This window comes from Solea senegalensis, linkage group LG21 (genome assembly GCF_019176455.1).
Source record: "Solea senegalensis isolate Sse05_10M linkage group LG21, IFAPA_SoseM_1, whole genome shotgun sequence".
Taxonomy (NCBI): Eukaryota; Metazoa; Chordata; class Actinopteri; order Pleuronectiformes; family Soleidae; genus Solea; species Solea senegalensis.
The window spans coordinates 2665927-2689343 of NC_058040.1; the positions used below are offsets into that span (position 1 = coordinate 2665927).

At 41.3% G+C, this 23417-nt stretch overlaps 1 protein-coding gene and 1 long non-coding RNA gene across 2 annotated transcripts; both read left to right on the forward strand.

The window, feature by feature from the left end:
• Positions 1-109: 109 nt before the first annotated feature.
• LOC122758114 lies at positions 110-3753 on the forward strand. The gene is made up of 2 exons (XR_006358119.1): positions 110-664; positions 3375-3753. It is a non-coding gene; the product is annotated as an uncharacterized LOC122758114 (long non-coding RNA).
• A 2331-nt stretch (positions 3754-6084) lies between these two features.
• On the forward strand, positions 6085-19934 carry sept5b (septin 5b). Its single transcript, XM_044012963.1, has 12 exons — positions 6085-8958; positions 9085-9095; positions 11975-12065; positions 12533-12619; positions 13737-13860; positions 14865-14999; positions 15087-15204; positions 17278-17379; positions 18155-18251; positions 18378-18513; positions 19566-19662; positions 19749-19934. Exons 1-12 carry the CDS (start codon positions 8913-8915, stop codon positions 19809-19811), a joined length of 1107 nt encoding a protein of 368 aa, XP_043868898.1. The 5' UTR covers positions 6085-8912; the 3' UTR covers positions 19812-19934.
• The last annotated feature ends 3483 nt before the right edge of the window (positions 19935-23417 follow it).

Sequence of the window (23417 nt, forward strand, 5' to 3'; positions counted from 1 at the left end):
AAAGTGAAAAAGAATGGGATTCACAAGTGTTTTTTCCTCATCCTACTGTAGCCATGTGCTATATGTTTCTTTTAATTAAGAAAATGTTTATAAAGAATTGTTGAAAATGTTTGAATGCCAGTATGTAATTAATTTTTAGATGGCCTGAATTATTTTTATTTCAATATTTTAATATTTGCGAACTGTTTTAAAAGTGTGACCTCTGAACCGGAACGGAAGACGCACGCGCGGGAGAGAGGGAGAACGTAGAAGAAGAAGGCTAGCGCGGACGGCTAGTCCGAGCTTGATCTTTATTCCATCACATGGTTATTATCTTATTATCTTATTATCTTTGTCCAGGCTATAAAACAGGATTTGAGATGATTAAAGTTGTCGGACAGATAACTACATTATCGTTGCTGTGTTGTTTGGACTGTAAACAGACTCTTCACCAGCGTTAGTAGCCTTTCCGGCTACGTTAGCACAGAGTTCACGGGCGCGGCGGTGTTTCATTGTTCTTCACGCACACGGACTGCGCCGAGTCGCTGGAACAGACGCGAGTTTGCGGATCGACAGGGAAGATGATTAACATCTGTACGAGCCAAGGTGTGTGACTCCACGCAGGCGTTCACAGACGGAGCTTCGTTTGCGTTCATCTCCTCCTTCCGGTCTTCCAACTCAGCAGGTAAACTGTGCGCCATTTTATTTTGCTCACGAGCGAAGCAGCCGCTCAGTTTTTGTTCCCAACGCACCCAAGTTCATTATTAGTAAATGCTGGTATATGACATTTGAGTTGTTCAATCAATAGATGATTTGTTTGATTTGTTTTTTTCCTCTCATTGGCTGCATTGAAAATGGCTGGCAGCCAATGAGGAATGTAAAGGTACAATTGGTAACCTATTTCATTAATTGGTTTTTATTGATATTTCATTCACTTTACAGGGTGAAGCGTTTTTATTTTATTAAAACTATAATTTATTTTATGTTTTATAAAGTAAATACATTTCTATTTCTGTATAAAGGAAAGATTCTGTGATTTCATTCTACTTACCATAGTGGTGATCAGGGTACAGTAAAGGTTATTGGGGTAAAAGAGTTCATTCACATAACACAAATCCTAACCAAACCATATAGGTTAATCACAATTGATAATTTTTAAGAGAGCTCAGGGAGCACCTCAAGTAGAATATAAGTGTATTTAGCATTTCATGCCTATTGTAGGGGCACTGGGGCGCTACACTATTAATCTGAACGTAGGAGAGGAGTCACTATTCTCCTGTCAGACAAACTACACTTTGAAAAAGACACTGAAATATGTGATAATATGGAGACAAACCCAGTTACTCTGGAGAATCATTGATATGATGATAACAGAGACAGTGGGTCTTCTTATTCGTGGAGGAAACCCCCGACTCAGAACCTCTAACCCCAGCGCGGTGCACCAACAAAACTCTCATTTAAATCAGAGAGATTGTAGACAGAGAGATAGCAGGGAAATAACCTCACACTTGTGACTTAAGTTTCATACTTTAGATAATGAGGCGCCATTTTAATTTAACATGTTATCTGTGTGTGGAAATGTCAGTGCTGACTTAAAGGCACAGAAGGCGCACATAGTGCAATATTATTGGGATTGTGGACCATGTATCGCATTGTATCCTGAGCTAACCTGTGGTTCCCACCCTTATAATCCCCTATTTCTGACAGTGTAGTTTGCTGCTGCATTGATATTAAGTGATAAAATGACAGGTAGCAGGTGTTGCTGTAGCATGGACGTCAACATGCTGACAAACAACATTCCTGCCACAAAACACAATCAGCTCCGAGCTGGGAAGCTCGTTATATCACGAGCACGCAGCCATGTGCACGTGAAGGAGCATAATTATGTCACGTAGAAGGTGAGTGGAGCATAAACGGTGTTTTCCTGTTGGCTCAATAACACAAACGCACAGTCTTAATTACAGTGAAGGCTGTGGCCACTGCCAGCAGAATGAAGTGTGTGTGTGTGTGTGTGTGTGTGTGTGTGTGTGTGTGTGTGTGTGTGTGTGTGTGTGTGTGTGTGTGTGTGTGTGTGTGTGCGTGTAGCAGCCAGATGTTTCCTCCAATTTTCAAAGCTCAGTGTTTACTTCCAGCTAACTGTGAGAGGCAAACAATAAACACAGATTTAAAAAAAGTGAACATAACTTAAATCTGCAGTGCGTAACTTTTGTTGTTATTATTCATCCCATGTGGTTTGTGAACAGAATTAAAGGAACATTGTTTTTTATGTTGCGTCCTTCATCTGAAAACAGGCTTTGTCATTCAATACTATCAGACATGACTGAGGAGCATTTGTGTGTATACAGCACTAGCTGTATACACACAAATGCCACACAAATCTATCAAACTACTAAATGATGGGTTGTTGAGCAGAGGAATTCATCTTTGAAACTTTTTGTCTTCAGTCACCTCATCTTTCCTTGACACAAAACAAATCTCTTCCGTGTGCAGCGTGGAAATGTTTTTTAACCACCTCCACACAGCTCATCAACAGTTCCACTCTCCACTCTGTGGTTTAATTAATCTGAGATCATCATATCTTCCCTTAATTCAGCAAAAAACACCACTTCAATTGACACAGTTCAACTTGGCTTCGCTGGAGTCAGCTTCACGTCAGTACAGACTTATCTTAAAAGGAAAAGCAGCAATAGTTCTTGATGTCTAGAAGGCCATTTGTAAAGTTTCCTGATGCTGATGTCTCCTTCCATTAATCAATCACTCTATTTTCATTTAAAAATCACTGATGTGGTTACATTTTCATCACAAACTGTGTCCCAGCTGCTCTTTTCCTTTCGCTCAGTGACAGCCGTTTCTATAATTTGACACAATTTATTTAAATAGCATGAGACTCAATGTTTTTTCAAGGAACGGCCCCATGGCCTGGTGGAACGCAAAATTAGCTTGTAGCTGGGGGGGGGGGTTTCCATTTTAAATCCTGAAAGGTCACAAGGGCTGTGATTACTTTGAGCAATGTAAAACATGGATCACTGAGTCAAGTAGGTGGTCGACTGTGGCGACTGCTGGAGAAGGAGAAACTGAAATAAAAGAAAATACTTAGACCAGATTGTTTTTTAATTAACCATATCAGGCTTAAGACAAGCATTCTCATTAAGCATTAACTCTCTTTACTGCCTTACTCAGACCAGATTTACAAACCCTGGTTTAACTTGTTCAGATTAGGGCCAAATCCTGGTATCATGTAAGCCCTGTTTCTGAAACCAGCTCAACATAATCTGACTGAGTAGTATCCCATATTCATAAATTCTGAACGTTTGAGGAGAAAACACGTCTGTATGCTTTGATCAACCGTCCTAATGACTGGACTGGGGCTGTTTTCTCGTCCTTTGTCTCCGCAGTTGCCTTTGTTTGTGGTGTCTTCCTGCTGCTGATGTCTGTGACGCTGACTGATGGACAGCTGCTGCCAGGTGACGTGTGGTCAGTGGGTGACGTATGGTCAGTGGGGGGGGGCTAAGGTGCAGCAGTGTTAGGATATCCTGTCTCTTATCACTTCCATTGCACTCCATTGTTTCTGCGAGCCACCAGGAACTCTCTCCTCCTCCTTTTCCACATCAACTGCTTTTATTATCCACTTTGAAATATCACCTGCCATGACTGTGTGGCACTTGATCAAGACTGATGCCTGGGCATTTTGTTATGTAATGTCTGTTCAATATCACTACCTGGTGCGTAATGTTAGCTTTTCCTATGTATTGTAATTAAATCCATTATTCATGACGTATGATCTGGTTTATTACACTATTCTGTCAATCATGTTCAAGGCTGATAAGAAGATATTACCTTGTACAGAAATGAAATAAATTGAAATAAAAGTCTTTTATAACTTAAAGGAACAGATATGTTCAAAAACCGCATTTAGGGAACGCTGTGTCACAGTTAAAGGTATAAATCTATGGAATAACTTTGCCTTGCAGCTAGGGATGCACGATATATCGGCATTAATATTGTTATCGGCCGATGTTCGTCATTTTTTAACATATCGGCATCGGTCCAATGAGTGAAACTGCGCCGATTTTAACAACCGATGTTTATACCCATCTAATTGCTGTTTGTGTATGTGTGTCGGGAAGGGGAGGCCATGCGGCATTTGTTTGGGCATATGACAGCGTCAGTGACGCAAGCGCAGCACAAGAGATGTGTGTGAGTGCGTGTGTGTGTGTGTGTTGAGGAGAGATAATGTCAGCGGTGTGGGCGTTTTTTCAGGCTGTCAATTGAAGATACGCGAAAAGCATTATGCAACACTTGCAAAGTCGAGGTAATGCGAGGAGGGTTCCTCGTCAAGTCATTCAATACCACAAAGTTGATCATGTCATTTGAAGAACCGCCACCCTGAAGTACACAAACAACGGCAGGAAGCTAACGCTAGTAACATTAGGCAGCAGACAAAAAAGAAAGCAGCGCAGCTGGGACTCGACCAAAGGAAGACAGTGGCCAGGGCAATAACGATCAAGGGAATGGAAATGATTGCTCTTGACGAGCAGCCGAGGGTTCCGACGGTTGATAGCGCATATTGAACCCCGCAACAACCTGCCAAGTCGGCGCTACTTTTTCCGATGTTTTGCAATTTAATAAATATCTTGTTGCCATGAATACTGGCAAGTTTGATCAAGTATTTTAACATGTTTTTTTATTATGGCAGCTCTTAGTAGAGCTTGTCAGGTATTGTTTCTCATATTTGTTGTGTAGTTTTATTGTGAAGGGAAGTGGCGCGGTTGTTGTTGCCGGAAGGAAGGGTTGTTGACTTTATTTACGTACCCAGTATAGACGCCCTCATCTCGGTTACAGTAACTTTGGCAGGGTATTATTTTTATTTATGTTCATGTTTGTAATTTATGATCCAAACTTTCTCACAGGAGTTTAGTGAGTTGAGGGAGTTAAACTGTACTTTCATTTAGTTACACACTTGCTACAAGTGGTAAAGGTTTCTAAAAACCTTTACTTGTAGTTGGTTACTTGTGTCTTATGTGACCTTGTTATTTGGAGGTAAAACATGTTTTGAAAATAAAGGAAGACATTAAAAAATTCAGCTTGCATGATTTTCATTCTGTACAAACTTTTATCATCTCAGAAACTTTTTTTTTAACACATAACGATATCGGTAGATATCGGTTATCGGCCATAGCAGCAATATTAATATCGGATATCGGTATCGGCAGAAATAGTCATATCGGTGCATCCCTACTTGCAGCAGCAGGCACTAATGAATGTAAATGACACCACCATGTATCATAACGGCGCTAATTGAGATTCATTAGTTGACTCAGAGTGGGGAGAGCGTTATCAGCCTGTGACGTGAATGTCCTGTTGCTGCAGGGCTTTAACGTCTTTAACGTCCACTCTGACTCCTCTTCCTCTGGTGACTCGTTCCACCTGCTCTAACAAACAGCGGACATGACGCACTCATTCGGTCTTCCTGTGTCAGTCCAGTTCCACACTTTGATCACAAGGCTACTTCTGCTCCTTTATGACTTTTTTAACGACTAATTGTTCAATTCGTTGGTAACTAACGTCCCACAATTAGGTCGGTAGTCGAAGCACTGTTTATTAATCACTCGCAAGCTTAGCTAGCGTAGCATCACTCTGCGTTATGTTTGTTTCATTGGCATGACACCTGTCACTGTGGTTCAAAGCCACAGCTGGAGAGGGAACAGGAAATGTAATAATCCACGGGGGTTCAGTGGAAGAGCAGGTCCACTTTCAACCGGAAGGCCATGGGTTCAATCCCCACGCCTTTATGGCGTAATACCACCGGCTCGGCACGTCACGGTTTAAGTAGCGTTTCCACTAGCATAGTACCAGGTACTATTTTTAGTACCTGCTCCAGCGAGGTTCCAAAAGCGTGCTGAGTAGGTACTATGTGATGATTGGTCAGGCTGTTGTCACGGGAAGAGACGTCCCATACACAAATCAAGCCGAACAGCGCCGAACTGTAGATCACTTAAAACAACAATCCTAAAAACGTGGGTTAATCTCCAACAACTATCAGGAGTCTGGTGTAAAGTCGCTAGTCACTCATTTGTGTGTGTGTGTGTGTGTGTGTGTGTGTGAGGCGTATAAAACGAAGTCACCGCAGTTTCACGCAGCGGTGCAGTGATGAGGTAGGTATTACTTTTTTGCAGTGGAGATACTCAACCTAAATTTGACACACTGGACCTTTAATACAATAATAAATGGTAACCACCATGAATGAACAGCTAATGATGCTTGTTCTTATCCTTCTGTTGGGCTTATTTCAGTGATTATCCAATGTAAACATAAATGCACTAAACCCAAAGAATGTAATAATACATACAAAGTACATTAAATACTCAACTTTTTATGTCTTCATTAAACATTTTCAGTGGACTCGATCTAAACCTGACCCACATCCTCCTCAGCTGTCCCTCAGCTGCATCGGAACGGACTTGTTTTGATTTCCTGAGTTAATTTTTCCGCCTTATCTCTGTCATCGGATCATTTCCTGTTTCTAACAGCCACAATTTCCTGTCTCTGTGGAGCACATTCAGAGAGATAACTCTTTGCCTGTCTCGCTCTCATCTACGGTGTCTTTGCTCTCTTTATTCAGTCATATGTAATCATGGAGTTACTGTAGTTTAGCCACTTGGAGATGATTAAAGCTCGTTTTTGTTTATTCCTGCCACTCACACATGCATCCTTCAGAGAAACCAGGGAAGCAGCGCAGCTTAAATCATGATTATTTTTGTTTCTTGTTGCTGCTGTGTCTTTCACAAAGTTTTGTGGGGGTTTTTTGAGCAGTAAAAACAAGCTTTTCCTCTGGCTTCCGTCTCACCCCTGCCCACCTCTGCTCCCATTGTTCCTCTGCCACTGACAGTGAGAGAGAGGGCTGCCCCAGAACAATGAGCACTTCCTCCCGTGAGGTGGCGTGCTCGACGGCCAGCAAGGAATCAACACCGAGCACATGTGATGGGCCATTGTGCGTCGCCAAGCCCCGGGTCTTCCTGCGTGAGCCTGTTTCCGAGCTGAAGTCACTGTGTGACCCTGAGCTACGTGTGTGAGTGTGTGTGTGTTATTACACACAGGTGTTCTCACATGGACGGACCACACACACACACACACACACAGGCAGGTTTCTTACATTGACCGTTGTGTCCATGAAAGACCAGACATTTTATTTTGGGGTATATCCTCATTGTGCACTTACTTGGGGTCGCGGTCGTCAATCAAATACCATTCGAAGCAACGTCACAGTCGCAACCTTCGAAAGCAAAGGCGGAATCGACGATTTAACCGCGCCCCCAGTGTGACGTCTTGCAGGGCGTGTGTGTGTGGCCCACTATTATGTGTGGCGTAACCACACATAATAGTGATTAAATACGTACGGCGTTCACTAGACCCCGTCACTTTGAATAGAGTGCTCTCAAAGTGTTACCCAACTACATTGTGGGTCTGTTGCTTCACTTTGCTTTTGTGCGTCATATGTTGATAAAACCGTCTACTTTCCAAGTATTTGTGCGAAAACCAGCCAGGGAATCAAAACACACACCAACGTACTGACCCTAACCTTAACCCAACCAATGAGACCAAGTTTAAATGCACAACTAAATAAATAAATAAAACCAGTCGTCACGTGTGCGGCCCAGGGTCACTGTGATTGCAGAGGTCACAGTGACCCTGGGGCCTATGATGGTGCCAGGGGAGTTCGCCCATTGTCCCCACCTTAGCAGGCCTGCAGCAGCACAGGAAACAGTCAGTGATGGCAGCCTGCTCCTACCTCCACTCCCACGCTCTTCTCATTGTTTCCCTGCTGTTGTCTCCTCCTCCTCAGGTAGGTGTCATAGCAATTCTCACCAAACCTCGATCACTAAGTGTGATCAGATCCACTGGAGCGTTTCTCACTGTGACACCTGTGCCTCTGGTGGTGTAGACTCAGTGTGTGTTTGAGGTATTACTCATGTTGTGGGGACACAGTCACGTTGTCACAGAGTTTTATAAATAAACAATAAACATCTCCCATCTTAATTAGTGCAGTAAACAAAGGTTATTTGTGACATTCATTGATTGTTGTCTCCCTCTCTTCTCAGCTGCTCAACTGTTAATGGAGGCAGCCACATGTGCCACCATGTTCCCTCAGCACTATACATGTGCATAACAACCACTACTACAGTTTGTCCTTTCTGGTCTGTGAAGGCCACCATAGTTCCCTGAAGAGCATGGGAAAGGGATAGGTCCTTCTTTTCTTTTTACAATCTGTAATCTCACCACTAGATGGCACTACTTACACACTGGACCTGTAAAGACTGTAAAGAATTAAAATCAATCAGTTGTCTTGATTCGTTTACTTTGTATACTAATAATATTAATTTTAATGTATTGTTGTTGTTAACAATACAATAATAATAATGATGATGATCTAATAAACATCAGTTGATTTATTTACCTATTTACCTACGTTTCATCTGATGAAACTAATCTCATAGTTTCTGTCATTGGTGCTCAAAATAATTTGAAGTTGAAAAAACCCCAAATTTATTCAGAAAAAATGGAGAATTAAATGAAGATAAAATTAATATAATTAACTAAGACTAAAATTCGGAACAATGTTTATTATATTATATTAAATATTACTATTAGTAGCGGTATTGCAAGGCTATGACGTTGTTGCACAGACAGACAGAGTAACACTGCCACCCTCTGGTGAATCGCATGTACTGCACACACTTGTTTTGCTCACCAACAGGAGGATTACGGTGCGCGCGCATGACAACTCGGCGTGCGTCGTGTGAAATGATGGATGCAGTGAAATGTGTGTGTGCGTGATTTGGATTCAACTCTGTGGGTGGACGCGCATTCTTCAGCTGCACGCACGCACGTAAGAGTGTGTTGTTCCGTGGACCTCTCACTCTCTCTCAGTGAAGATGACGGCTAACAGCAGGTACAGGAGTCGCGCGCAGCCCCGTGCAGGTGAGCATCATCAGTAACAGTTACCGCTTCATTGATTAATCATTGATGAATGATTGTGTTTTATCTTCCGGATGTCTCCTGCTCTGTCCTCCTGCCTGATCCTTGTCTCCTGGAATCTGTCTCCAGATGATGGAGAGGTGAGAGATTACACAGCAGCACTCTGTGTGTGTGTGTGTGTGTGTATATGTATGTTGGTATTACTCATGTTGTGGGGACCTAAATCTATTAATCACATTATGTGAACTTTTCTTCCTTATGGGGACAAAAATTAAATTTGCATAATGTACAGTGTTACATTTGAAGGTGAAGACATACAGTAAGTAGGTTAGAGTTAGTAGTAGTAGTTATGGTTAGTAGTAGACTAGTAGTAGTAGATCTTTTCTGGCTCTTATCCCTCTTTATTGACTTTGGTGTTGGAGAGTGAGCAGTTTACACACTTAAGTTCCAACAAACAGTTTATTAATATGTCATAGACTTAAACACGTGTGTATTATTTCCAGTAAGTATTATTTCAAGTATAGTAGTACTACAGACCAAGACTTGAGTAAAAGTTCAAATACTCTTTAAGCACAACACTTTTTTGTACTTAAGTATTGCAATTAGTTTATTTTAAAACTCACTACTCAAAGAAGTAAAAGTAGAAGTATTGTGTTATGTAGTTATTATAGACAGCAGTCCAAAGTTTGAATATATTGGGTCAAAAACACCATCCAGCGTGACATCCAGTTAAAGTTAGCTAGCGCTTACTGATAGCTCAAGCTGGTGTTTGTGTATTTGTGTATTATATTTGTAACTTACCTTGATATGTTTCATTATTTCACAAATGTATCAAACCATCAAAAACATGTAGTGAAGTACAAGGAAAAAAATACTCCAGTACAGTACAGATACAGCATTTAGTGAAGTAGTTCTACTTCATTACTGTACATCTCTGATTATTTTAGATAAAACCTTTTGTTCTGTGCACACATGAAACTCGACAGAACAATGTGTCTTTGCAACAGAATTGATTTTTAAGACCTCCACACATCCTCCTCTTTATTTTCAGATATGCTGCATAATCCCACATATCATATATTTATGTCACCATGGTGCTGCTTTCACAGTTTGCTGTTTTTCATGTGTTGTTGGACGGCAGAGCTGAAGCTGAGTCAGAGCTGTGAGCTGTGAGATCCAGCAGTCTGGATCTGTGTTTCTACACAACACTGTACGTGTGTTTGTGTAGGTGTGACACGCACACACACACACACACACTGCATACAGCCACGTCTTACATCCTAAGAATTCAAGCTAATGCACTCTTCAGTAGATATGGCATGGTGTAAAACTCTAATGCATGATAGGAGTTGTGTTTTTTTGGACGGTCTGTGTGACATCGTCATGTACCATCTGCCTTCTTCAAGGCTCTGTATTCTGTTCCCTTCATTAAAAGATACAGTGTGTAACATTGGGGACCCATATTTATGTTTGTATAAGTAGGGGTGTGCGATATTGATGAAAATCAATATCCTGATATTTTTGGGGATTTGGCAGATAATTGGCGATATTTTGCAATCCTCAAAAAATGTGTTTGTAAAAGCGTCGAAGGCCTGTTGTATCAGCTCACTCTTGTTAATAGTATATTAGATGTTAATGATAATATTAACAAAATACAACTACAAGAAAAACAGGTCTTATTTATTAACTTATCCTTACTTTACTCCCTGTTTGTTCACTCATGTTTAACTTCAGCCAAACATTCAGCTATGATAAGTGTAAGTTTTAAATGACACATTTTTAATTTCTGTAGCCTTAAAATAAGATTTGTTTTATGTGCTTAGAAAGCGCAAGGGACTTGATTAAAGGAGGACATTTGGTTTCTTAGTGTTTTCTACAGAAGCCTGAAGGGACAAATGCAGACATCTATGATGCAGATGAAGCAAAGGTGACCGTTGTTCCCTGACACATGTTTGTAGTCTGAACTTGGAATTTCATACACTTTACAAACACTGGTACTTTTACCGTTAATTGCACTTCTGTCATATTTGTTGAACAATAAATCAGTTGTACTGTGTTATTCTTAATCATAGACATGTTGCTATGCTGTTTTTTTTACCATGTAGAGTGTTGTTATCAACTGATATTGCTAACAGTGGCTAGTCGTTTTTTTTCTGACCTTCTTAAATGGAACATGGTGAATTCGTCGTCACTCCCATTTCCCAGTTCTGATTTTACATTTTTTAAGATGTTGCAGACGAAACCTAAGTCACCACCAACGTTTGACTTTGTTGTAAATTCCTTGAGAACGTGGAAGGTTTCGCCTACCTGGGAAGCCACTTGTCCAGCGATTGCACTGTGCAGAAAGACATTGACAACAGGATTCGTGCCGCACATGCAGCATTTGGGAGGCTCTCCAAACGTGTCTTCCTAAACCATGACCTCAATCTCCATACCAAAATCATGGTGTTCCAAGCCATCATTCTTTCCACCCTCCTTTACGGGTCTGAGGAGTGGTTTTCTGTATAGGCGTGATGTAAAAAAAGCTGGAGCATAAACTCTGTGCGAACATGTGACCTCCTTTAATGGACAGATCATTTAAAAAAATCACCCTACTGGTGGAGGTTGGACAAGACAAAAAGAATAAAACCAACCACAAAGATATTCACAAAAAAAAGAGGCAAAACATTGGGCGATAGGCGGGGTACACCCTGGACAGTTCGCCAGTCCATCGCAGGGCATATTAAGACTTTATTCAGATAATATTAAGATTTTATTCTGGAGCGCTAAACAGTGCTTGTCTTCCTCCCCTCTCCATGTAATCAAATGCACCTTCTGTCATGCTCTGTCTCCCTCTCCTCCAGTGTCAGTGGCTGTTTGTCACACTGCATCATGAATCCTTGGAGAACCTCCAATGTTCTTACCCTCCGTCACACTCTCTTTACCACTTCAATAAAACATGGGAATCGTGGGAATCGTGGGAATGTCCTACTAACGCAGAGGCCCAGATCTGACACTGTGTTTCTGTTTCTGTTTCCAGGAAAAGGAGTATGTTGGTTTTGCGACGTTGCCCAACCAGGTGCACAAGAAGTCTGTGAAAAAAGGATTTGACTTCACCCTCATGGTGGCAGGTGAGAGTGGTGTCAGCATCGTGTCAGCGCCTGAATTAAAAGTGCTTTACAGAGTTACAGTTTTTTGCCATTTACACATTCATGCAGCACATCTATGAGCAGGACACACTCACATGTAAACTATCAGAGCTGGGAATCAAACCCACAAACTTCAAGGTCAAACACGAGTTTGATGTAAATTCCAACTGCACATGGAATGCACCATTAGCCACCTACTTAAAGGAATACTTCACTGATATGCATTTAGCCTTGTATTACTAGAATAGGTGCAGTATTTTTGAAAGATTGTGCTTCCCAACCTCAGTTTCCCCCTGAGTTGAGAAATATCTTCATTCTTTTCTTTGTTACGTGCCCACCAGTGACTTGGTCCTGTTAGCGTAACTGTTTACATTCTTGGAATAAGGTCCCGTCCCCCTACGAGTGGGTCTAAAAAGTGTGGACACCTGTAACACCTGTTTGTGTTACAGGTGAGTCCGGTCTGGGTAAATCCACCCTGGTAAACAGCCTGTTCCTCACCAATCTGCACAAAGACCGAAAACTGCTCAATGCTGAAGGTGAGTCACTAACCAATCCGACGTCACCATTGCTGCCTTCTTCTTTTTCTTCTTCTGTGAGGAGTGAGAGTGGAAAAGCGTGACTGACAGTTCTCTCCGTCTTTATTCTTTGGCATACTGATTGTATAGTTCTATTAGTTGTTTGGGTTTGTAGTTGTTGGCTTTATTTGACTTTTTCATTTGTCTTTTGTGTGTTGTGAGACAAATTGATCTGTTATTGTTACAAGAAACGCACAGTGATGTGAGCATCGAGGCAGACTGGAATAAGTGGGAGGGCCAGCTGGTTTTAAACACCACACTCAGTGGTGGAGTGGCCTTCCTTTTCTCCAGAACTTTTACTCCATTATCCCTGGAGGTCGAGCATGTTCTAGAGTTATAATCACGCAGAGCCTCATCCAGCCTCCAAACGAGTCCCCAGTTAGGGGAGTTAAGCGGACCTCTCCTCAAAGCTGATAAAGACAGTGAAGTGAGGGCTCAGTATATGTGTTTCCATCACTCGCCATTAGAGCTGCTGTGGGAGAGTGAAGATCCTCGGCAGTTTCATCACCTGTGGGAGAAAACAGCTGTACCTCAGCTGTGTGAAGGTGCTGAACTTTGGTTCTCCGTTAGGCCTAAGAGAATCCAAATGGACTGAGGTATTTTCCCTAAAGGCTGCTGGATCATACATGGAGCTATAGCTACTAACGGATACAGAGCTCGCTTGGATCTCAGCACTGGGGAGGAATGTCCCTTTTGTGGGCCGACAGTGACTCTAGAGCACTTGGTGGTTTCATGTCCTCATTTGGCAGACTTGGCACATGAGGCACAGGTAGGTAGAAGCTCTGGGAGAGGTTTACTGTTTACTGTTCACTGTTAAAAAAAGACGGACAAGGGTTCTCATTAATTTCTTGTTGGCATCTGGAAAAGCTGCAAGAACTAGGCGTCAGGTGATGGCTGGACAGAGCCGGTGCTCAGTCTGAAGGCCCTGGTCTCAGCCAGACTCAGGATAGAGCACTCGTTCTACAGACTGACCTGGGACATTGTTGTTGAAAAACTGTTTCCTAATTAAAGTCAAAGTCGTCTTCTTCTTCTGTCTTCATATTAGACTGTCGATTGTTAAATGTCTTTGCTGTTTCAGAACGGATCAGTCAGACAGTTGAGATCACAAAGCTCACCGTGGACATCGAGGAGAAGGGGGTAAAGCTGAAACTGACCATTGTGGACACGGTGGGTTTTGGAGACGCGGTCAACAACACTGAGTGGTAGGTGTTTACTCTCTATGCTGACATGCAGCTATAATCACAAGTATGACATTTTATATGAAATTAGTTTCTAACCAGTTTCTTTAGTTCTTCCTTATTTATGTTTTACAATGTACAAAAAATACAGGTTTTCAAAAATCAAAACAAGGCAATCAGTGATGGAAGACTTCACCCCATTCACGCAACAAGCCTCTGTCGGCCTCTGTTGGTCATATTGGCAAGTGTGGAAACACAAACAGACAGACAGATAAACAGACAGTGACACACAGAGTCACTAAAAACAATACTTCACACCCACTCTGTGGGGTGAAGTAAGAAGTAGTGCAAACACTGTTTATAGTCCAGCTCAGGGACAATAACATGAAAACATACAGGGGGAAAAAGTTTCACTTTGGTAATTCATTTTTATATTGCTGTAAAATATGTATAATAGATTTTAAGAAATATTTACAAGGAATATAACAAAGCCGTGGTGTTTAAGTTATGTGTTATTTTTTGAAAATTAGTCCCAGTGTCAGTCAACGTTTCAGCATTTGTCACTTAAATTGTTATTTATGTCGATGTTTTTTGAATCCTTTACTGGTTGAAGGTTTTGGTGGCACTCAGAGGACCCTGAGTGTGGGAAAGCCTGGTTCAGTGTGTCCTGACTCTGAGCTCAGGTTACTTTTCTTTCTGAAACAAGCTAGAGTTACTCTTACTCTGGTTTTATTTTCTTCCCTTTCTTCCTCCCTTTTTGAAACAGAAAACCCTGAGTTTTCCTCTTTTCGGGATTTTCACCCAGGTATATGAAGCAGCTTTTGAATACCAGACAGTAACTCATATGAGGAGGGGGGTTATCTGGTTGTAATTAGTAATAAAATGAGCTCAAGGAATAATGGTTGATTCTGTCGTTCCTTAATTCACTTTTTTCTATAATTTCCTAATAGCATATTCTGAATAACTACTCCTGTTTTCATAACTAGATCTGATGTCATAATGTGATGTTTTATGTTTGTGTTTGGTAGCTGGACGTCCGTCACAGACTATATCAACCAGCAGTTTGAACAGTACTTCAGAGACGAGAGTGGACTGAACAGAAAGAACATCCAGGACAGCAGGGTGCACTGCTGCCTCTATTTCATCCCTCCGTTTGGACACGGGTAATTAGCGCACGCTCACATGTACACGTGGTACTGTATATCTGTGCATACATGGAAATGTTCTGTAAACTTCATGGGCTCCTGCAGGCTTCGTCCAGTGGATGTAGAGTTCATGAAGGCCCTACAGGACAAGGTGAACGTGGTTCCTCTCATCTCAAAAGCAGACTGCCTCACTCCCACCGAGATAAAGAAACTCAAGGAGCAGGTAGGACAACATATAATTCTCACCTCTCTGTTGTCCAGACGTAGTAAAAACTACTGCACTGAGCTAGCCTGAGTCAACTCAACCAAGTCTGCCAATGACTTAATGCAATGACCACAGAGAAGCGACGTCTAGCAGCTTTGGTATACATCCAACACATGGAGTTGTATGTATCGAGACCAAGACTGAGACTTTTACGTGGTCTCGGTCTCGTCTTGGTCTCGATACCCTCTGGTCTCGGTCTTGTGTTGGTCTGTGGTCTATGTTTGCCCTTTGAAAAAATGCATCCCACATCCAACATCCCAGTACTTGAATAAAATCCTATCATATTCAAATAAATGAAATGAGAAAAGTATTATATATAACATAATTAATAAGATATATGTAATATTACCTATAACATGTGAGCTCTATGGCTCCATGAGTCTATGAAATATTAGAGATATTCTCAAGATGTGAAAATAGGTAAACAACCTCTATTTGAACATTGAACGTCCAATATTAACAATGTAAACTGTATTCTAATCACTCCTGCATCTAAATTTGCATTTAGTCCAATGAGCAAAAACAGAAATAAGAGCTTCCAAACAAACTAAAAGGGTTACAGCAGCTAACAGTGAACACAGCAGTATGTAAAAACCACACAGGCAAATGTCTTATGTGTCATCTTTCCTTTTTTTTGCCTATTTGTCTTATTTTTAAATGCCCTGCAGCAGTTCAAACAGAAGGTGTCCTGAGTGCGATGTGTCTTAAGAACGTAGAGTTAAGGCAGTGAGAACCGTGCAGGGGAGAGGGCAGTCAATTATGTTCTGAGTGAAGATGATGACCTACCGTACAACTAGCATACTACATACATATACAGTATGTCAGCACACTGTCTATGGAGCAGAGTGAGGTGGTTCTTCCTTCCCTCAGGAAGTAAAGATGAGTACTGTGGTGTTTGTGCTCCAGGCCAAGCTCTCCTCAATGTAGATGGCCAGAAACTAAACCTGTCTCCTCACAGTCCCCATTATTGTTCCTGCATCAACTGGTGATGTGCTGAACCACATGCCACACCCGCCTTGTGTTGTTACTGCTGAGGGAGTCCTCTATCTTCACGCTGTATGCTGCTTTGGCCTTTCTGATTCACACTCTGATTCACACTCTGGAGCTCTAGTTGGGAAAGACCCAGTGCACTTGTCTGTGTTTAGCCCAGGACAACTGCTGTGTTGTCCTCCAAGTCCTGATCTTCAAAAGTATCCCAGATGGTACTTTTGAAGCAGACCTGTAGCTGATGAGAGGCACCATCAGGCTGTGTTTTGACACTTTTTGGTTAGAGCACTTTTCTTGAGATGGATGTTTGCAGTAATTGAGAGCAGGGACAACTGGTCCGACCGGCCGAGGTGTGGAAGCCCTTTTTCATGCTGATTCTGTATATTTGCTCTTGTTGTGCACGTATTATGCTGATGGAGTTTAGGGAAAATCAGATTCAAATCAGTATGATTAAAATCCTCTGTTATGATGTAAATCAACTCAGGATACATGCTCTGTTGACTACTGTGGTGATGTCATGCAAAAGTCCACGTGCTGGACTGGTGGTATGTACACAGCTGTTACCAGGACCACAGTAAACTCATGCAGAAGGTATATGGGCCTGCATTTAACTGTCATGTACTCCAGGTCCTGGGAGCAGTGGCTGGCTACAGTCTAACATAAATGCATAGCCCCGCTCTTACTCACACTGTTGGCAACAATTCATACAATCAGGTGATAACACAACATAAAAAAACACGAATGGTATTGACGAAGTGGGAGTATTTATACTGTATTTTCCAAAACCTTGAACTATTCCTTTAATATGATGCTTCATCTATTTCCCAAAAAATGTCTCTTTCTATGTCATGAAACCCTGTATTTGAGTGTGAATAGTTTGGGAATATAAATGATATGGAGTCTTGAACGTGAGAATTAGATATGGACCCATTTTCAGCTTTTAGTGCTGAATGACTCAGACATTTCTTCCACTGAGTTTTATCATGTAGGCTGGTGACCTGCTTAAGTCCAGCGCTCACTGAGCGTGTGTGTGTGTGCTTCCAGCTAAGAGAGGAAATTGATAAATATGGAATAAAGATCTACCAGTTTCCCGACTGTGACTCTGATGAAGATGAAGAGTTCAAGCGGCAAGATAAAGAGCTGAAGGTAAGAGCCACTCTTAAGCATAATGATTTTAAAACAACATTTAGTTCTTTGGGCCCATCTTCAATTGGAACCTTTTACTCACAGCTATATCTTCTGGCTGAGGTTGTTTATAACTTGATTATTAATATTTGCACAGTACTTTATATTTCTCTGTTTATGCAATTGGTTTATATTCTCTGCTTTAAAACTCTACGCTACTACATATCCATCCATCCATCTTCTACCTTTATCTGAGGTTGGGTCATGGGTGCGGCAGCTTGAGCAGAGAAGCCCAGGCTTCCCTCTCCTGGCCACTTCGTCCAGCTCTTCCAGAGGAATCTATGGGTGGTAAGCCCATGGGAAGGGCCCCCTGACAACAGAGCTCCTAGGATCGACATGCAAACCCCTCCACCATGATAAGATAGCAGCTCGAGGATGGGGCTACTACATATTTACAATGTTAATATTTCTTTCTTGACATTTTAACAGGAAGATTTTGTTTCAGCATCAAATTACTTTTCATTTGAATATGGCCAAGAGCGTGTGCTTTGCAGAAATACTGCAAACACATTTTTGGGATATTAGCCATGTTTTCATCATGAACAAGTGTCCTCGTCTCAGATTGGTGCTCAGAAGCCAGTATCCCATACAGCCACCCTTCCAAAAAACAAAACAGGTTGTACAGGAGACAGCAATCCCACACTTATAATAAACATTTTGATGGGTGACATTTACTTGGTGGCACTGCTCCTTTAAACGCTCTGACACCGCAGTATGTGTGGTGTGTGTTATGCAGGAGAGCTCGCCGTTTGCAGTGATCGGCAGTAACACTGTGGTAGAAGTCCGAGGCCAGAGGGTGAGAGGGAGGCTCTACCCGTGGGGCATTGTGGAGGGTAAGAATCTCTCCACTGGATTCAATCTGGATGGAGCCCCGCCCCCCCCTGCAGCAGGTCTAACATTTCAGTTGCCATGACAAAACAAGTTCTTTTTAGTAATGTGACATCTTTTCTTGTGTGCAGTTGAAAACCCAACCCACTGCGACTTTGTGAAGCTGAGGACTATGCTGATCAGAAGCCACATGCACGACCTAAAGGACATCACCAATGACTGTCACTATGAGAACTACAGAGCTCAGATCATCCAGACCATGACCAGGTCTGTGTATCAATCAATCAATCAATCATTCAAACTTATTAATTTCTATATTTGTATAGCTCTTTTCATACAAGGCAGTGCAGCTCAAAGTACTTCACAGAATAAAGATATAATAGCGTCTGTCGCCCATCTCAGCCGACATATGACTGTATATACTATTATGTATTAAAAGTGAGGAAAGGAAGTGAAGTGAGGAAGCGGAATCAGAGAACTCTCAACAAAATGGTAAAAAAGTCAAGTGTAGCAGCCTATAATATAATAACAACTGTAAACACAATACCTTCTTTTTTTTGTTTCTTATTGTAATAAAAGATTATCATTTAATAACTGGCCAGTATTGTCATAAATAGGTTGTAGGGTTGTAATAAGGTAATGTTATACCACCTGTTGTACTAAGGCTGGGCGATACTACAATAACGATATGTATCACGATAGACACTCACGTGATAGCAATAAACAAAAACGTTCGATAAAGTCACTCAACTTTGTTAGGAAAAAAACAAAAGGTTGTTTGCGTGAACAAACTCAGTTTCTCTCTCGTAACCAAGTTCCGAAGAGGCGAGAGCGAACAAGTTAGTAAAAAAGGACACACTACCTCTGGTTACAGTCCGACCACAGTCACGCCAATGTTGCCTACAAATTACACCAGACGACCGTACCGGCCAAGAGCTTATTACTTATTATCAACGAATGTATTGTACCATCTTTGCCGCTCACAACCTTTGAATTACACGCGTTGTACAGCACAGCCATCAACATCATCTGCAACAGTGCCGTATGATAACAAATCTAAACGTTACAAAGACATAACAGAGGCAGTGACATCACAGAGCCAAGGACATGCTTCCAGTCAGCAATTCATATGAGTTAAAAGATACACATTTTCATGGACATGCTTTTTTTTTATTGTACTTTCATTATCCTCCTGTGTGACATGTGTGTGACCCTGCCTTTGTCAGCTGGGATGGGCTCCCTGTGACCCTCTTGAGTAGTAGAATATGAATGAATATAGATTTAATATTATGCAATAGTGTCAATCTGTTATGTTATAGTAAGATGAATGCAGATAAGCGAGTGGAGAGCCCCATCCTACCACTGTCCACATCTGGCGTGGAGACAGAGAAACTCATCAAAATGAAAGATGAAGAAGTGAGTGCATAGACAAATGTCACAACCATGATGCTGATGTGAACTGATGAGGCCTGTCTTATAATGTCTATAATTGTCTCATGCAGCTGAAGAGGATGCAGCAGATGCTTCAGAAGATGCAGCAGCAGATGCACGAGCAGGACTTGTGACCCCTGACCTCTCGCTTACATCTGTGACCATGCATTTTAGGGAGGCAGCACAGATTTAAACCATCACAAATACAATATTTCTCCCAACACTTGTCAGAAATAAACTGTGGACAAACAACTAAACGCTGGGAGATGTCTTTTAAATCAACGTTAATGTTTTGGTTTAAATGATACAATACAATTTTCTCATACGATACCGATATTGCAGCCTTGAGTATTGGCCGATACGATACGATATCAGCATGAATCATACATACTTTAATTTTGTAGTGTGGAATTTTAAAATAGGCTTGATCAAGTGATATTACTTAAACAGAGAACAATAGTCAGCAACAGTAGGTATGAGAAAAAAAACTGACCCATTTATTATTATTAACCAATGGGTTACATCAATTTTAACCTTCAACAATTTTTTTGCTGTGTTACTTTCATACAGTCTATGGTTAATTTCATCAGGAGGAAAGTACCAAGTGCTAATAGGGGTGTTTTCAGAGCACCTGTGTTTCACAACAGTGTGTCTTCAGAGAACACCCCCCCTTGTTTTCATTATTTTGAAATTAACTGAGTTATTAACATTAACTGAGTGGGTTATTAGCCCAACCCACTCAGGGTGAGTCCCGCAGGTAAACCCATAGGCCGAGGACCGGCCCCACAGACGTACTTAGCTCTGTGTGGAACTTCAGGACACATTTAAAACACACAAAGCTCTTGGCATGGCTGGTTTTTGGGCTATAATTAACAAACGGAGGCTGTTGAAAGTCAACAGGTGGCGCTGGTTTATGAAATAATGTTGTTTTAGCAGCTCGCCTCAGGGTGAGCTAGCATGGTGCTGACGGCTAGCTCGTGCTGGCTGTGCAGCTTCGTAGCCTCTGATTTCAGAGGTTAAAGAAACATGTTTAACCTCTGAAATAGCAGAAACACACACACACACTGTTGTTCATGTGGCTTCTACATGTATTCATCACGCAGAGTGCACGTGATCACAACGGGCACTGCTGGATAGAAGTGCTGGAGCGGAATGGACTGCTTGCATCGGAGTGCTTATATCAGAGACTTTAGAGGCAGTCCGATATAATCCGATACTCGTTTTTTGGCTAATATTGGATCGATATCCGATATCAATATCGGATCAGGACATCCCTACTGAAAGGAGTTTTCTAAGCAGCCTTTAGCCGTTAAGTGAGTGGAGTTAGGCAGAGTTTTTCTCTCTTTAGGGGCATTGCACCAAAATGTCAGTCATCATCTACCGCTTTATCCTACCGCGCTGTGCCAATCTCAGCTACATCGGGCAATAGGCGGGGTGCACCCTGGACAGTTCGCAGGGCCACACACAGATAGAGACAAACAACCATTCACTCTCACACTCATGGTCAATTTAGAGTGTCCAATTTACCTAATCCGGAAGCCGGAGAACCCGGAGAGAACCCACGCACACACGGGGAGAACATGCAAACTCCATGCAGAAAGGCCCTTGTTCCAAATTACAAAAGCAAACGCATACATTAGAAGGTAAGGAAAAGGAACAAGAACAAAAGAAATGGTTGAAATAAGACACTTCCAAAAATCAAAAAAATAATAATTTTATCATTTATTTCCACATTTACTGTACATATTTCGGTGTCATATGCTAATGAGATATGAGGGTCTGGGGTTTGGTCTAAAGCAGGATTTAGTTACAAGGCGTGTGATGGGTCAGTTCGACTACTTCTGTCTGGCAGAGAACAGCCAGTGGTCAGTTAAGCTTTTACATGCACGTGTATAGATGTTCTTTGTTATTAAACATGGGGTTAACTTACATTGCTAGCTTCTGTATTATAGCATTAGCATACAACACAAATAAATCGATCAATAGTGAAATACATGTAAAAAAAAAAAAAATTAATAATTGTATTTCTTCTTGTATTTCTTCTTATTTTGTGCTGGAGAATGACTGTTTACAAAGTTCTGATTTCTGTTGTAAAGTGCTGTCTGTATTTTGGTCTCTATTTGTATTTTAATGTTAAAATATCGTAGACTTGTATGGTCTTCTCATGTGAATTTGACCTGTTTTTTCCTGCTGTTCCACTGAGTTTAAGTGTAAAGTCTGTCCCACAGTGGATCTTCAAATCTGGCTTGATTTTTAAAATGTGGGACACCACAGACACCACAAACTTTGAAACAAATTTTCTTTGTTTTAATCCAGAGAAAACACAGACTAGAGGATCCAGTCAAGACACAGGACCACACACTTTTCATGGAGATTTAAGGGATTTGGGATCTCACTGAAACTTATGTGATTTAAAGTGACCAGAATATCAACAGACATGGAGACGGACTGTCGGACTGACGTCACACAATAGCTGTGGTGTGTGTGCGATGTTTTGTGATGGGAAATGTACAAAAACGAATCACTAAGAAGACAGACTCGTGTGTTACTGTGGGCTTCTCCTTGCAATGCTTCACTGGCTTTCTGTCGAATTTAGAAGAGATTTAAAAATTTGACTAATTACTTTTAAAGCAATACATTTATATTTGAATTACCGGCAACTTATGAACCTCCTCAGGCATGATTCTCCTTAGTGTTCCAACAGCCCGTCTGCTCACTAAAGGGAATCAGTGGTGAGTTGGTATCATGTCGAGTGTCAGTACACATCTTTCTAATGTCTTTAGCTTTATAATATGTCATTCTTTAAACTGACAGAGCATAAATTCAGTCCAAAAAAAGCATGTTTGGATTTCACCATGGTTTTTTAGCTGTTGTCAACATGCGTGTGTTAGTCTGACAGCCTAACTTATATTTGCATATTATTTTAAAAGTCAGTTTTTAGTTTGACTAACATAATATTTAAGATAAAAACATGTCCTGACCTCCATCGGTTTCTGGTATGTGCATAAGACGTGTGCAGGAGCCGCTCTGTGAACAACATTTGCATTTCAACATTTGCAAAAGGAAGCTTTTTAGTTATTTAACCGCTTCTCTGTTTATGTTAAAGTTACTTTGTCTTTTGAACCAACAGAGATGCCGAAAAAACGCAAAACACGGGCTTAGAACTAGTGCTGTCAAGCGAAAAATAGAGAGATTAATTAATTATGATCTGTAATTAATTAATGAATCAAATAAATCTTTTTTGTAATCTCACCTAAATTGCTGAGAAAAGCCCTTGATGTATTTTCATTTAAATTCATTATGACGGCAGGTCAAAAGATTCATATACAACGAAAAGTGCACTTCTACTTTTTTTTCTAACTTGTACTAGTACTACTACTTCTACTAGTTCCAGGCTGAGCGTGTTTTCTGACCCCAGACTTCACGCACACATGTCTGTGACATATCTCTATAAAGTCTATAAAGTCTATAAAGTAGCCTGACGGTCACAGACTTGTTCATACGCGGGGTTTTCTCCTCCGTCTTCGCTGCTAACGTTAGCTGTGGCTGCCCTCGCGACTGCTAAACTTGAGCTGCTTCGGTGCTAAGCTAACTCTGTCTTAAACAGAAGCGATATCACTTTACCTTTATTAATGTGCTAAGCTAACTCTGTCTTAAACAGAAGGGATATCACTTTACCTTTATTAATGTGCTAAGCTAACTCTGTCTTAAACAGAAGCGATATCACTTTACCTTTATTA

Excerpts from the sequence above, each read along its gene's own strand:
- sept5b (XM_044012963.1), top strand. The coding sequence starts at position 8,913 with ATGACGGCTAACAGCAGGTACAGGAGTCGCGCGCAGCCCCGTGCAG. Across the intron at positions 12,066-12,532 it reads CTTCACCCTCATGGTGGCAG|GTGAGTCCGGTCTGGGTAAA; the intron begins GTGAGAGTGGTG and ends TTTGTGTTACAG. Across the intron at positions 15,000-15,086 it reads ATCCCTCCGTTTGGACACGG|GCTTCGTCCAGTGGATGTAG; the intron begins GTAATTAGCGCA and ends GGGCTCCTGCAG.